Below are 16,053 nucleotides of genomic sequence, written 5' to 3' on the forward strand. Positions count from 1 at the left end.
TATAAACACCTCATTTCATCCGAGGTTAGCACAGAAAATAAGTTGAGCCTTTAAGCAAGAAAATGGCAGTTATTTGGTTGCTCTAAGTGACTAAACAGAAGCCTTTGGACTCTGTTTTTTGGTGTAAAAACCTTGAGCTGTATGTATATGTGGGTTGATGTGCGATGAAAAAGAAAAATCGATTAAGAAGCCATTTTGGAATTGAGGAAAGGGTTGTAAAACTTCACTTTTCTTGTAGTTTTGCTGTAGCAAGGGCTTGCTGTACAACCATTTGGATTTTTGTTTTCTGCGTTCAAGTTCTGAATTTCGGATATTACTTAGCGATCGTTCACGTGGTTCTACAGCAGCACTGGAACTGATTTTGCTCAGTATTGAACACGTGGAGCTTGATTGTGGTTTCATGTAGTTGGCATATTAGATCTCTTATCTTATCTCTTACCTTATCAGTAATGTCTGTGGAGAGCTTTTTATGTGGCACACATGTTTTTATTTATTTATACCTACTGCTGCGCAATTATATGCGCTATGGCAGGAGTGGGAAAAACACAAAATGCAAGGTAACAAAATGCAGCAAAATGTACAAAGTGAGCACTACAAAAAAGTTAAAATCACAAACGAAGTATCAAACTAGAAAGGAACTGTTAACGACAAGGTAAGAATACACAGCTATTATGCGTCTTCAACGGCAGTTACAAAGTTTTGAAATGGACAAGAACGAATGGACCCAGGTAGAGAATTCCAGGCTTCTATTGAACGGGGAAAAAAACTGAATTTGAACAAATTAGCATGCGCAAAATACGGTATCAAATTTAGCTCGTGATGACTTCTTGTAGACGATAATGGTGCAAAGTTAATGTAGTGGTTTGCTGAGAGCCTTACTGAGGAATTGACGATACGATGTAAGAATTTTAATGATTCATTGTGGCGACGGGCAGACAGCGTGGTTAAATTCAATGAAATAAGTGTAGAAGAGGGTGAGAAATCGCGATCATAACGATGACATATAAAACGCACAGCTTTCTTCTGGACTGCTTCTAACATGTTAATTTCGAATTGCTTATACGGGTTCCACACTAGTGCAGACAGCTGTGTTTTGTTTTGCCTTGTGCCCGCACTTTTTATTCTGTTGGTGTTGATTCGAATACTGAAGGTCGCCGCGGTGGCTCAGTGGCTATGGCACTCGGCTGCTGACCTGAAAGACGCGGGTTCGATCCCGGCCTTGGCGGTCAAATTTCGGCGGAGGCAAAATTCTAGAGGCCCGTGTACTGTGCGATGTCAGTGCAGGTTAAAAGAACCCCAGGTGGTCGAAATTTCCGGGGCCCTTCACTACGGCGTCCCTCATAGCCTGAGTCGCTTTGGGATGTTAAACTCGCATCAACTAAAATAGAATACTGAAGGGCACCTTTTAGAGCCATGCATTGGGCTGAGAAACCTAACCCCGTGAGTTGGCTTGGATGTTGATAGTGAGTTGGCTTGGACGTTGATAGTGAGTTGGCTTGGGCGTTGATAGTGAGTTGGCTTGGATATTGGACATGAGTTGATGGATGTTTTTTCTTTTTCTGTCCTCTCTTGCTTTTGTGTGGCAGGTGAACCACCTGTGACCTCTGAGGAGGAAACACAGTCATGGATGCCAGCGTTGGGCACCCTCTCGGAGTCGGTGTGGGTGATTGGAGCGTCTGTGTGCTTTGCCCTGACGGCGGCCATCGTGGCCTCCCTGGGCTGCCTCTGCTGTCGCAACGAGGGCATCAAGGTGGGCGTGCCCTGTCGTTTACTCCATTGGTCCTGCAGGCTTTTTTTCGTTTTGATGCTTTGATGCCACACTGCTTACACATTGACACAGGTACGTTGCAGTGAAGTACTTAGGTGCAGTGTGGTGTGCCCAAGGAGGTGGCTTCATGCCTGGATTCAGGGATGCATGTCAGGATTGGGAGAAAGCAGGTCCCCCCATCATTTTTTTGCGATAATTGTGCAGAAGTTTCTCCGGAGTAAATGTCGTCACTGTCTGCATGGGTGCCGTGGTGTGTCTTAACTGAAAACTACCTCTTTAGCCTGCTGCTGTTTAACAGCAGTGCTGGTCAGGTGTGCATCAGCCACAAGGACCTGTAGGCACGAGAACATCAGAACGCATACGATTGAATGTATTCATGGCAGCGGGTGGGAGGTTGTGGTTAAGCTGCTGCTGTACCTGGGGGGGGGGGGGGGGGGGGTGTTTTGGTGTGATAGCATTAAAAACCTCCCAGACTGGATAATTCCCATTGGCTGGGAAGAAGTGACCTCTCCAGACACGAAGTAAGGGCATCAACAGCTTTCAGTCGTACCGCATCACCAAACACTAGGTAATTAAATGTCCCTGTGAACTATTTTTTTTTCTCTAGCTCATGCGTTGTGCACACCATTGACGGCTGATGCTATACATGTTAGCGATAAAGCAGGACAGTCGTAAGTACAGTCCCGGCCACAATATTACAGAACATACTTCAGCGATTACCGTATGTACTCGTGTAAGGGCCGCCCTCATGTAAGGGCTGCACCGCCAACTTGGCAGCCGGTAATTTGTTTTAAAAAAAAAAGTCAGCCCGAAAATTGCTTCGTGTGTGCATAACTTGCCCACGTGGTGCATTGCACTGGGAGCTGATAGACGATAATTGCCTGGAACACGGCACGACCATGCACGAGTCGCCCCTTGCGCCAAACTACGCCTGGAACCGCGAACATGCACTACCGCAGCGCTGCTAACTTGTCATGTGCGCTTTGTGATGCTGTGCAAAAAACAGGAATGGGGAGACCTCCACTACGGCACCTCTTTCTCTCTTTCTTCTTTCACTCCCACCTTCCTCCCTTGCCTCACGGCACGGTTCAGGTGTCCGTCAAGATATGTTCAGGTGTCCATCAAGATATGTGAGACAGATACTGCTTTGAATGTAGTCACAGTGTACTATAAAAGGTCTAACCTTGTTACCAGTTTACTGTCACGCAATAAGCTCATGTTGAAATCAATGTGTAATTGAGTTCCGCAAAGCCTTTGACAGTGAAGCATGCAGATAAGCGGGCTAGGCGAATGCCAAGTCGTCTTGACAGCCGCGGGTCGCACGTGTGGCGCATCGCTCCCAACCAACGGTCAGTCGAGCACCTGATCTTCAGAGTGTCTTGACCTTAACTTAGAATCATGTGACATTTGCCAGTAGATTGATCTAGCAACCTGATTTATTTTTTGCGGTTAATTCGTGCTGGCCGTCGGGCGTGCGTCCTATCATCTATACTTTCAGTGCTTTATGTATTTGAAGGATTCGCCGGGACTGTGCTAATTCGTCATAAAAATGCTTGCGCAACATATAAAAGCGACGCGTAATCGGGGCTGTGCTGTGTCTGAAAAATTTCAGAGAAATGCCTGTCCCATGTAACGGCCGCACCCAGTCAAAACCGCGGGAAAAATATGTGCGGCCCTTACACAAGTAGATACGGTAAACTCTTATCACACGTTACTTAGCGAAAATTGGGAAGTACTTTGTACTTATGTTAGCACATGGCGTCGGTGCACTCGCATATGAATCCAAGAAACCGTCGCATGTTCTCTACGGAACGTGTGAGAAAATTTTAAACGCTGAAGCATGCTCCATAATATTTTGGCCATACCTGTGCAGTGCACCAATAAGCAAAAGCAAACTATTCTTTTTGTGATCCTTTGCCTGTAAAATACAATAGTCATGCGGCTGTATGTGATCATAGTCACGTAATGTACCATTTCCCGGATGAATTAACCAACGTGCCTTGCATCTGGCCAGCACTGAATAGGTCTTGTGTGTTCCTGTTGAACCAGCAACTGGGGCAACTGTTCAGCAAGCTGCTGGGGTGATTTTAGCGAAAGAAAGAATATGATGCTGTGACTGCGCATTGTAGGAAATGCAAAACATGGTGATGCAATGGGTCTGTCTTAATGCGCTGTATTGTTCAGTCTGTCATCTTGTATGCGATGAGGCACTGTTTTCCCTCTGAACGTCCCCTAGGCAGTTTAGTCTACCCTTGATAATTCACACACGGAGGGGGATAAAAAATTAATGCGAATTACTATGCGGACTTTGAACCAAGGGGACCTTTCTGAATTCATTTGATGCTGACAGGACCAAAGTGTCAGTTTGGATATGCCAGCTCACTGCAGTGGCTGAGTGACTAGTACTATTCAGCTGTTGATCCAGAGGTCATGGAATCAAATCCCAGCTGCGTCAGCTATATTTCATTGGAGGCAAAGTACAAAGAACACTCGTGTGTAGTGCAATGTCGGTCCACGGTAAAGAACCCCCGGAGGCTTAAATCAATCCAGAGCCCACCACTACGCCGTCCTTGATTGCCCATTTGTTGCTTTTGGATGTTGAATTCCTCATACCAGTTGGGATAAACCGGGAAGTTTAAGCTAAGTAGAATTAACGAGTGTCCTGTGCTCGTGCTTTGTTTATTCGGCTTACTCGCTCAGTTGCCACTGTGATGGTAAACTTGAGCTGCTGCCACTGTCCCTGTGCGTAGCTCCTGGGTGCCCGCAATGGGGTCAGTGTGCCCCACCTTCCCCTGGGCAGCATGGCCCAGCGGTCCAGCATCTCGCCCGAGGTGACCATCTTCCCGCCGGCCGCCCCACGCCTGGCCTTCGCCACGCCCACGACACCGTTCGACGACAAGGTGCGTGCTCTGTGCAGTCTCTACTCCGGTCGTGGAAGCAGGGTACAGGTTACGCCTGCTTGCGTAGCAGTCTAGCCACATAGTCTAGCCTTATTCCGATTCATTTACTGTATGACAGTAGCCCCCTTCTGTGTAGAAAATGGGACCTCAAAACCGGCAGCAGCCATTTGGGCAGGAGGCCGGACTGGTCACTTACTTCAAGTCACTGCCTTGCAGCATTAGCAGCAAAGGATTGCAGAGTGAAGATGCAAACGTGACACCCCGCCGCAATGGCTCAGTGGTTATGGTGCTCGGCTGCTGGCTCGAAAGACGCAGGTTCGATCCCGGCCGCGGCGGCTGAATTTCGATGGTGGCGAAATTTTAGAGGCCCGTGTGCTGTGCGGTGTCGGTGCACGTTAAAGAACCCCAGGTGGTCGAAATTTCCGGAGCCCTCCACTACGGCGTCCCTCATAGCCTTAGTCGCTTTGGGACGTTAAACCCCAATAAACTAAACCAAACCAAGCAAACGCGGTACTCTGTCTTTGGCATAAGTCTTTATGCAGTCAGTATTGTGTCCCTGGTCGACTTTTGCCATGTTAGGCGACAGTAGTGGGCATTTAACCCTGGCGAAGGACAGGGTTGATTGGAGAGACATGGGAGAGGCCTTTGCCCTGCAGTGGGTGTAGTCAGGCTGACGATGATGATGATGAGTGGGCACGAAAAGGGCCACCAAAGTTGGTAGATGCTCGCAGCACATGGTGCTCTGCTAATTAGCTGTGAGCTTGCACACCTTTTCTGTGATGCTGGCTTGATTGCCTTCTATTTGCTTTATTTCAGACAAAGAATAAGTAGCGTAACTGCAGGTAGCTTTTGAAAAGGAAATGTTCTGAAACCATTGCATGAAATTTAAGCTCATATTTGGACCACCTTGGTGGCTCAGTGGTTAGGGCGCTATGCTACTGAGCTGTAGGACCTGGGCTTGATCACGTCTGCCGCGGCCGCGTTTCGATGGAGGCGAAACGGCAAAGGCATCTGCGTGCTGCGTGACGGCAGTGCATGTTAAAGAACCAACGGTGATCTGAAATAATCTGGAGCCTTCCACTGGACCTTAAAGGGACACTGAGGAGAGCACTATTAATATATTTTTTATAGCAAAATCCGATAGTTCGGCATGTCATGGCTTTGTTGCCACTTGGCCGGCAGCGAAAAATGCATTTATTTCTAAGAAATTTGGATTCGAAGTTGAAAAGGTTTTTCCCGCCGCTGTGATTCAAACTTGGGATTCGGCTATGACAACAGAGGACTAAGTGACGTGAAACATGACGTGACATGACGTAACGCAGACTCCGTGATTTCTGCCGGCCAGCAGTGCGGCCTAGCAGCAGCCGAAAAGAAAGCTACCGCCGGCCGCACGTTGAAGGCATCTATCGGCTATTACGGCCGTCGCTACAGTCGCTTCGCTTACGTTTGCACCGGCGTTTTGCGAGCGTTACGATGGATCTCGTTCTTGAAGTCGTCAACGAAGTTCTCGCAAATAGACACCTTTAGCATACCGTGTACCTTGATACCGCTAGCGGAATACCGGGAGCCCGCCTAACGCCGGCGAGCAGGCGCTGATTGGTCCCGATGCTTCAGGCGAGCGCGTAGCTGCCCGGCACGTGGCGCCATCTGGCGACGTCAAGGAGATTTACGCATGCATTGGCTGCGCCTCAGTGATTTGTGCTTCTCGTGTCCTAGCGTTGCTAGAACCATTGGTTCTAGCAACACTGTTTTGTTATATGACGTCATGACGCTTGTACTTGCGAGTTTGGCCTGTGGCGGCGATACCTGTATTTTGGTTCTTGCTCTTTTCTACGTTACAAGAGCTTTGTTGTCAGTATGAGTGGCGTTTTTGTAATCAGGAGCTGGTATTCTGTCGATACAAGCCAACTTCAATTTCTCCTCAGTGTCCCTTTAAGGTATAGATACTGCTCCTTGCTAGGGTGCCATTTTTTAGGGTACGAATACCACTCCTTGGGATCTTGGGTTCCCAGATAAGCCAATATGTTAGAAAAAAAATATGTTGGATTCGGTGTGCTTTGTTCGCGTTTTCCTTTTTACCCTTCTAAGTGCGCTTCTGTGAGGTGAGAGCTACTTGGCAGGTGTCGCTGCAGCTGTTGATTTTTGTGTGCTGTGCCTCACGGTTGTCGGCCATGTTGGGCTGTTGCTGTGGTTGCAGGTGAGCTTTGAGCCCCTGCCGAAGATCTTCCCGCGGCTGCCGGCGTCCCCCTCCAAGCATCCCCTGCGGCCCGCCCACTACTCCGGGGAGCTGGGTGGCACTCCCAGCTCGGTCCACGACTGGTTTGGTAAGTGCACTCTCTGCCCGCTTCTCACGTTCCAGCCGGAGAAGTCGGTGCTCCATGATGTTTCATTGGTTCCTCCGGAAAGCAGTGTGCATTCATGGAGTATCGGTGGGGAGGGCATCAAAAAAAAAAAAAACTTTATGCAAAGTTCTCAAGTTAATCTCCTGTAGACACACAGGGAATTGATGATGATGAATTTCTATGGCGTATCAGGGTGCATCAAGGGCGCCTTCTCTAGGGCTGCATCTTTTATACCTTTTTTTCCTCGTGCTTTGCATTCAGCTAGGTCGTTCTTTGCTTGACTTTTGTTCGCTTATCTGTGACACTCTTTTTCTCATCTTGAGCATAGTGTTGCCTGTTAGGCTGTTGTAGACTTGGTTTGATGGGGCCTTGTGAGGCGTGAAGTCTGTGGCCAGTAGCTGATCAGCTCTCTGTGAGTGCTGGAAAGTGTGGTTTTCTTTCCGGACACATTCCGAGGTGGTGTAAGAGCAATGGTAAATGGTTTTCTCTGCTTTTAATGTTTTGTTGTGAGCAGTTTTGAGTATTGCATGCTTGCTTGTAAAGTAAGGACAGTGGAAGGAGCAACATACAACGGTGCTGCCAAACAAGTGCTCTCTTGGAAGAAAAAAGGATGTGACAAGGACAAATGCACATATCTGGTGGTAATGGCAAAACTTTTTTTTATCGACCCAATGGGCCTCGCTATGGAATGAAGAGGTTAGGAGCAGATGCAATGTCATGCTCAGAACATCCTCAATATTGCCCAGACGACCTTCCTGGTCTGTTTTCAGGACTTAACGACGATTTGGCAAAGGAAATACGCAGTACTATTTTCTTGCTTATTCCTGGCAGCACTCACAACAATTTTGAAGCGACTTTCTTTTTCTTCTTTTGTGCTTGATTTTGACAAACCGATTTCGCAAAAGTTTGACCACACTAAACAGGACCGACGGGTTTGACACCACCTTTTTCTGTGCCCACAGGTAGTTACACTTGACTATAATTATTGCCGCCTCAATGGCAAAGTCACTGAAACACTGAAGTCTTGGTTAAACAGTTTAGCAAATATGTTTTAAGATATACCTTGAAGGAAATGATATATAACACTCCCAGGGTCATGATTGTTCTATTTTTTATACAGTAGAACCCCGTTCATACGTTTTTCACCGGACCGGGAAAAAAAAACGTAACAGCCGGGAAAACGCAACAGTGAGGAAAGCACCGAAAATGAATGAAAACAGTGCAGCTTTGACTTGAAACAATTAATTTCCGCAAATTGACCCTAGGACTTTAAAAAATCGAGAATGGTGGATTGCAGTTTCTTTCGCTCGCTGGAAAGAACAACGCGTTTCTCAATAGCAAAGGCCGCATTGCTGTCAGCGTCGCTTTGCGGTGCGGCCACACCGCACGCACGCAGCAGTGCTGTGCAGTTCACGCGCTCACTGCAGTCCACGCTGAAGCGACGTTGTGCACAGCGTCAAGCACTGAAATGTTCGTAGGCTGCTCGCCGCGCTGCTCCGCGTAAGCCGCCCTGGCTGCCTGTCGACTGCGTTTAGTACGTCCAGCTTTTCCTCAAGGGAAAGCCCCCTCCACTTACTCAACGCTATCACGCCATCAAAGCACAATAAAGATGTTGTCGCGACTGAGAAGGATGAAAAGGAAATTGCACGGGCCCTGCCGACTGGCTCCAGCCGAGCCACCACCGCTGTCACTTGCAGACAGAGGAGAGTTAAAAGATAAAAAGAAAGAGTGAAAGAAAAGACGCGCTGATAAGCGACCGCAGCCGTGCGCCTCCTCCTCACCACCTCCCACGATAAAGATCTCGGCGTTCGGCGTGCGAGGCAGATAGCCATCTAGTGGCGGCCTCTCCAACTCGCGTGCGGCTTCTTGCAGCCAGTTCCGTAGCCAAGCCTGGCCAAGACTCGTCAAAAATCAAAATGGCGGTTGGCGCGCATTGCCCGGGCGGGTTCGGGCAGCCCGGTTGCGACGTATCATGCGGGATCGTTTCCTCGGCTACGACGTAACAGCGGGGTTCCCAATACATTGGATCCTATGGAAGCTATGCCGGGACCCGAAGAAAACGACGTAACAGCCGGGAAAACGCAGCAGTGAGGAACGTAACAGCGGGGTTCTACTGTATCCTTTAAAATTTAGGTTTGTAGGTTTACTTAAAATTTCTTTTAAGTAAACCTACAGATTTATATAATGAGATCCACATGTGCGAGATAAAGCGGGCTTGATTTCAGTGCAGTGCCACAGCGTTGCCTTACGACAGGACATTTGTAGGACATTAGAGGAATTTTCATCTTCACTTTGTCAAGCCAGCCGCCGCAGTGGCTCAGTGGTTATGGCACTCGGCTGCTAACCCGAAAGACACCGGTTCGATCCCGGCCGCGGTAGTTGAGTTTCGGTGGAGGCGAAACTCTAGAGGACCATGTACTGTTCCATGTCAGTGCATGTTAAAGAACCCTAGGCGGTTGAAATTTCCGGAGCCCTTCACTGCAGGATCCCTCGTAGCTTAAGTCGCTTTGGAATGTTAAACCCCCATAAACCATAAACCCCAATCACTTTGTCAAGCCCCATACAAACGAAGGACGTCCTTTTGTGGATGTTTTGGCCATGATGCACTCAAAAGGTCCCCAGAACATCCTGTTTGGGATGACCACGTCCTCAGGTGGTTTGGTGTCATGGGGGCCTTTGCCCTGAAGTGTACAGAGGCTGGTGATGGTAGTGGTGGGAATGTGCGAACACATTGCCGAAACCGAGGACTTGAACCGTGCTCCCTTCCATGTGGGCAGATGACCCCCAGGCCAACTTCCCCCGGGAGCGCCTGCAATACCTGCAGGAGCTCGGCATCGGCTGGTTTGGGCAGGCCGTGCGCGGGGAGGCGCAGAATCTCCACAGCGGACCCAACGACAGCGAACCGGGTGCCGCCACCACCACCACCACGCCGGTCGTCGTGAAGATCCTCCGCTCAGACGCGACGCCCACGGAGCACATCTGCTTCCTGCACGAGGTGCAGCATCTCAGGTAGGCACTGTCCCACCATCTCGGCCTGTGCCTGTGCTGTGCCTGTGCTGTGCCTGTGCTGTGCCTGTGCTGTGCCTGTGCTGTGCTGTGCCTGTGCTGTGCTTGCTCCTGTACTTGGCCAAGCCGTGAAACATACAGCTTTTGCATCAAAACTTTCACAGATATTTCACCCTTTGAGCCACTACATACACAGTTGTGTACATAGCAGGCATGGAGCTTTTTCCCTGGTGTGCTTACTTCCAGCAGTGATTTCTTTGTTTCAGTTGAATTTTGAATCCTTCGTGTCAGAAGTAACGTGCCTTTTAAAGGGATCATGAAATGATTTTCACGGTCATATTTTGATGCAACAACTTTGCGATTATTCGAATCAGTCAGAATCTCTGCGTGTACTCTATAGTTAACAAAACAGTCTTTAAAAATTGCTGCTGGCAACCGATTCGGGTAATACCGTGCCACGCGTGCATAGCCGCCCCTACTTCGATGACGTGAACAGGCTATCTGGGCGAGCCTTCTCATTAGGTGTGCCCCATTGACATAATGACATGGGTGACATGGAGCGCAGTGAAGTGCAGTCCCAACCTGTTTTTCTTTCTTTTTCTTCAGTGTGGTAGAACTACTAGGCGCATTTTCCAATATCGGGCATAGGTATCTACTTCCCTGAAACTTACTTTGTGGCAGGCAACCGAGTTGTGGGCAACCTGCCAGGTGTGTGTGGCAGGCCTTCACCTCGATGAAGGCCTTTAGGCATTTGTCCAGGTCTTTACCCAAAGGCAGTTAGAGTAAAGGCCTTTAGTGGGAAGGTCTTTATGGTAAATGCCTTCCAGAACGTGCCACCTGGATGAAGGCCTTTAGGCCTTTGCCCAGGTCTTTACCCAAAGGCAGTTAGGGTAAAGACCTTTAGAGGGAAGGCCTTTATGGTAAATGCCTTCCGGGACATGCCAGGTGTGTGCACCTGACAGGCCTTCACCCTTTGGCCCTTCACCCAGGACCTTACCTAAAAGGTTTTAAGGTGAAGGCCTTCATGATAAAGGCCTTTTGCACGTAAGGACCTTAAGTGCCCACTGTAATTAGTGCTACCGCAAGATATTCTGCGCTTAGCCCTACTAAACCATCTGCTGTTTCTTTTTTCTGGCGCCTCGGCGTTTATGAGGTGAGGGATTGTGTGAGAGGAGGAGCATCATTTTTAATCACCAACATCTTTGGTGTTAGTGAAGTGTCGTGTCCGGTCGCTGTGTTGAATGCAGCGAAAGACGCACACGGTACTTTTAGACTTCGTTTATTTAGAGCCGATGAGGGTGCGACCAGCGTCGACCGAGGCAGGAGCCGAACTGGCCGCCCGAAGAAGGGAGGGAGCGGACGTCCACGGGAGGGAGTGGCTTCCCAGAACAGGAGGAGGGTGCGGGGGCGCACCGTGGGGGGGCATCCGGCGACAGCGTGCGACGAGGGGCAAGCGGTCGTTAGGAGGAGGATTGAGTGGTCGTTAGGAGGAGGATTGAGTGGTCGTTAGGAGGAGGATGCGAACTGTCGTTAGGAGGAGGACGCCGGGGCGCACACACACAAAAGCAATAAGGGGACACAACACTTCCTTCCCCCTTAGAAAGTTGCCTGGTATCGTGCAGGGGGTCGGCGCTCACGCGTGGAGGCGCGCTGGCTTTGTGCGCTCGGGGGAGAAACACTTGTAGGCTGGCTGTTGTTCGCTGTGTCTCCTGGGTCTGTCCTGGGCGAAGTCTCTTCTTCCGGGAAGAGGTGCCAGGCTATGTGGGAAAATGGTGCACGTGTTCTCTCCGCTGGCGGACAGCTCTCAGACGGCGTCGTAAATCTACGCAGCTGGTTGAGATGTCGGCGTGCTACTGTGCCATGTATGTTGACGAGCCAAGAGCGCAGGCCTATGCGTCTGACAATTGTAGCTTCCTCCCAGCGTGGCTTTTTCAGAAACTGTCGGGCGAGGACGCGCTGCCCCTCATTAAGCGTGCCGCAGCGCGGAATTGCTTTTTCTTCCCGGAACGTCTCTGCCTTTGGCTCGGGGAGGATGGCTGTGAGCTGGGTTCGCATTTCACGCTCGAACATCATTTTCGAGGGGGTCTCGCCTGTTGTGCTCTGAACCGTCGTGTGCTGCTTGAAGAGAAAGCGCGCAAGGCGGCGCTGCAGCGAGCCTGTCTGATCTCTTTCAAGGGCGCGTTTTAGCTCGGCTACGTAGCGCTCGGCTTGTCCGTTTGTCGCTGGGTGGTAGGGGGCCGATGTAACTGATGAGATCCCGTTGTCGCGATAAAACTTGAGGATCTCCGCAGACACAAACGGTGTTCCGTTGTCAGATACTACCTTGCGTGGCAGGCCGAACGTTGCAAATAGTGATCGGAGGTTGTCAATGACTGCTGCCGAAGTCGTCTGTCCCATTTGCCTTATCTCAAGCCACTTTGTGTAGGCATCTACGACCACAAGGAAAGTGCAGCCCTCAATTGGTCCTGCAAAATCAATGTGCAGTGTGTGCCATGGTGTGTCTGGCTTTTCCCATTCTGGGACAGGAGCTTTCGGCGGGGCGCTCCGGCTGCTCTGGCAAGGCTTGCATTCTCGCACCACTGTTTCGATGTCGTTGTCAATGCCAGGCCACCACATGTAGCTTCTGGCACACTTTTTCATTGCAACGATGCCCCGATGTCCGGCGTGGATGAGAGACATAGCTTGTGCGCGTAGTTCTCTCGGCATCACAACTCGGGACCCAAATATGATGCAGCCGCGATGGGTGCTCAACTCTGTAGCTCGCCTGCGGTAAGCGTCGAAGTTGTCCCCTTTGAGTTTATGCACGTTGCCTTGTTGAACAGCTGTGTAAACTAGCCGGAGAGCTGCGCACTTCTGCGTAGATGCTGCAACTGTGCCTGCTGTAAGCGGAGGTTCTGGCAGTGCTTCGAACATCAGAACGTCTCCTGGTGGAAATGGTTCGTCAACAGTTGCGTCTAGTGGCAGACGGCTTAGCGCATCGGCGTTTTGATGTTTGCCGCATATCATCACGCCTAGTGGAGAAAACCAGTTTCTCCCTAGAAGGCTTGATCCTGTGCCCTTCACAACAAGCAGAGGTAGCGTATGGGTCTGGCCGTTGTAGTTAACCTGCACGTTGGCAGAGCCCAATAGTGGCAGATTCTGTCCTGACCACGTTCGCAGGTGCGTGTCGTCTTGTTGCAGGGCGGGTGCGTCAGATGGCCATGAAGTTCGGAACGTGTCCTCACTGATCAGAGTACAGGCTGCGCCGGAGTCCACCTCGAACTTAATCAGCTGGTGATGTACGCTTACTTCTGTAAAAATCTTCGGTCGCGTGCCGAGATTCATGGTGTTCAGGTCGTACAACACAGATGGTGTTGCTGATGTTGTTCCATGGAGATCAGATAGCGGCGTATTCTCTGAGGCGTTGACGCTGTGATTAGGCTGGGAAGGTGACTTTATCTTGGCAAGTCTCCGTTTCGTAATGCATGCTCTTTCGATATGCCCTCGCTTGTGGCAAAAATTACACGTGGCTGACTGGAATCGACATCCCTGGGGGTTGTGTTGGTCGTCACACCGCCAGCAGCGTTGTGCCTTTTTGACCGATTTTACAACAACAGAAGGCTTGCGCACCTGGTTGCTTGTCTGGTGTACCGGCTCGGTGTTCCGGCGAATCCCTCTCTGCTGGTGACCGGCGCTCTCCGCTCGAACGGCGATGTCGTAAGCTTTGCTGAATGTGAGGTCCTTCTCAGCGAACAGGCGCTGCTGCAGTGACTCGTCACTCAGTCCGCACACAAATCTGTCGCGTAACATCACGTCCAAGGGAAGCATGGTGGTGTTAGCAGAAGAAGCTGCGTCCATTTCCTGCCCGGTAGCTGTTGTCGACAGCGTTCCAAAATTGCAGTCGGCAGCGAGCTTCTTGAGCGCTGCTACGTAGGCGCTCACTGTTTCTCCTTCCAGTTGATCTCGTCGTTGGAAGCGAGCCCGGCTGTAGACCTCGGATGGCCTTGGGTCGTAGTGCTTTTGCAGCGCTTTTACGATGTCGTCGTAAGACACTGCCGCTGGTGTGCTTGGCTGAATAAGGGCGCAGACAGTATCGTAGGTCTGCTCCCCGCACAGCGTCAGCAGGTTGGCCCTCTTCAAGGCTGGGTCTGTGATGTTGTTAGCTTCAAAGTAGAACTGAAGGCGTCCAACCCACGATGACCACGATGAGCCGTTGAACTCTGGTATCTGATTGGGAAACCCTCGCGTAGCCATGGCTTGTCAATAGCGTTGCGTAGCGCGGGTCGAATCCACTTTCTCGTCGCCACTGTCGTGTCCGGTCGCTGTGTTGAATGCAGCGAAAGACGCACACGGTACTTTTAGACTTCGTTTATTTAGAGCCGATGAGGGTGCGACCAGCGTCGACCGAGGCAGGAGCCGAACTGGCCGCCCGAAGAAGGGAGGGAGCGGACGTCCACGGGAGGGAGTGGCTTCCCAGAACAGGAGGAGGGTGCGGGGGCGCACCGTGGGGGGGCATCCGGCGACAGCGTGCGACGAGGGGCAAGCGGTCGTTAGGAGGAGGATTGAGTGGTCGTTAGGAGGAGGATTGAGTGGTCGTTAGGAGGAGGATGCGAACTGTCGTTAGGAGGAGGACGCGGGGGCGCACACACACAAAAGCAATAAGGGGACACAACATGAAGCTAGTTTAAAAATCTTTGCAGTGTGGTGGTAAGTGATGGAATACGGATTGCTCGTGCTCTCTTCTTAACCTCAGTGAATTCCATTTTGTGGTCCCTTTAATGCCACCTAGTGAATGCAGTAAACATTTCTCATTACAGCGATTGAAGCCGCTGCGGTGGCTCAGTGGTTATGGTGCTCGGCTGCTGACACGAAAGACGCGGGTTCGATCCCGGCCGCGGCAGTCGCTAGAGGCCCGTGTACTGCGCGATGTCAGTGCACGTTAAAGAACCCCAGGGGGTCGAAATAATCCGGAGCCCTTCAATACGACGTTCCTGATAGCCCAAGTTGCTTTGGGGTGTTAAACCTCGTGTACCAAACCAAGCCGAACCATCAAAGCAGTGAGCATAGTAGGACGTCCTCTGCCATTTTCATGCAGGCATATTTTCCCTCTGGCAGTAATCCTCTTTCTTCGATTTCTGCATTCTAAACACGAATATGCACCTATATGGCAACAAAAAGGGAGTTCGGTTCGCGAGCAGTTGGCGGAGTAATGTGTAGTAGTACACGGAGTGATCTTCGAAAATGTGTGGTTTGCCCACAAACAGAACAACACTTGCAACAAAATGCAGTGGCATCCCAAGTGTCACGCGAGAAAGTGTGGATCCATGTATGTCATGGGATTGCAAACTGGAGAGTGGGGTGGACATGGGACTTTCCAGAGAGGGGAACCATGATCACTGACACACCTCAGGAAAAGAAGCAAAGCCACATCACCCTGAGGCAGCAGTCTCGCAGAAGCAAAAAGCCGTCGGGTATTTTTATTTCTGTGGGCTTAATTTGCGGTTGTGTTGTCTGCGACTGGAACTATTTATTCGTGGAACCCCCCCCCCCCCCACCGCCCCCCCAAAAATAAAAGCGAAAACGAAGTTTTTCAGAACACTTCTTAGTGCACCTTTCAGGGGTTGACAAGGAATAGAGCATTACCTCGTATCTTTTATGTTAGTATGCTCTTATCCCCATATTTGTAATGCTGCGGATATGCTAGGCACTTTAGGCACTTTACAGAAGCTGCTTAACATTTCTCTGACTTTCTTCATCTGGCTTTGTATGTAGCGCTGCCCACTGTATCCGTGTACAGTCATCCACATACCTATCTAGAGCGCTTGAATGGTACATAGGGCTTGAAATAAGACCTTATCACGCATGCACATTACCATGGATCGTACTTCACTCCCAATGTGTTTAAAAGCTTTACTGAGCCCGCTAGGCAGCGGCAGTATGTACATGTATGTACATGTATGTACATGTATGCACGTGTATGTACATGTATGCACATGCACATGCACATGCATGCACATGTACATGTATGTACAGCCCCCGTCAGAAGTATACAGCCCAA

At 50.2% G+C, this 16,053-nt stretch overlaps 1 protein-coding gene across 1 annotated transcript in view; it reads left to right on the plus strand.

The window, feature by feature from the left end:
- Positions 1-16,053, plus strand: part of LOC149347328 (uncharacterized) — a 53,318-nt gene that overhangs the window by 10,881 nt on the left and 26,384 nt on the right. Inside the window, exons 3-6 of the mRNA XM_089587006.1 lie at positions 1,587-1,750; positions 4,519-4,668; positions 6,866-6,992; positions 9,788-10,019. Of these exons, the coding sequence (XP_089443132.1) occupies positions 1,587-1,750; positions 4,519-4,668; positions 6,866-6,992; positions 9,788-10,019 (673 nt within the window). The remainder of the gene's footprint in view (positions 1-1,586; positions 1,751-4,518; positions 4,669-6,865; positions 6,993-9,787; positions 10,020-16,053) is intronic.

Source organism: Amblyomma mixtum, chromosome 4 (genome assembly GCF_055824585.1).
Source record: "Amblyomma mixtum isolate Tamu chromosome 4, ASM5582458v1, whole genome shotgun sequence".
NCBI lineage: Eukaryota > Metazoa > Arthropoda > Arachnida > Ixodida > Ixodidae > Amblyomma > Amblyomma mixtum.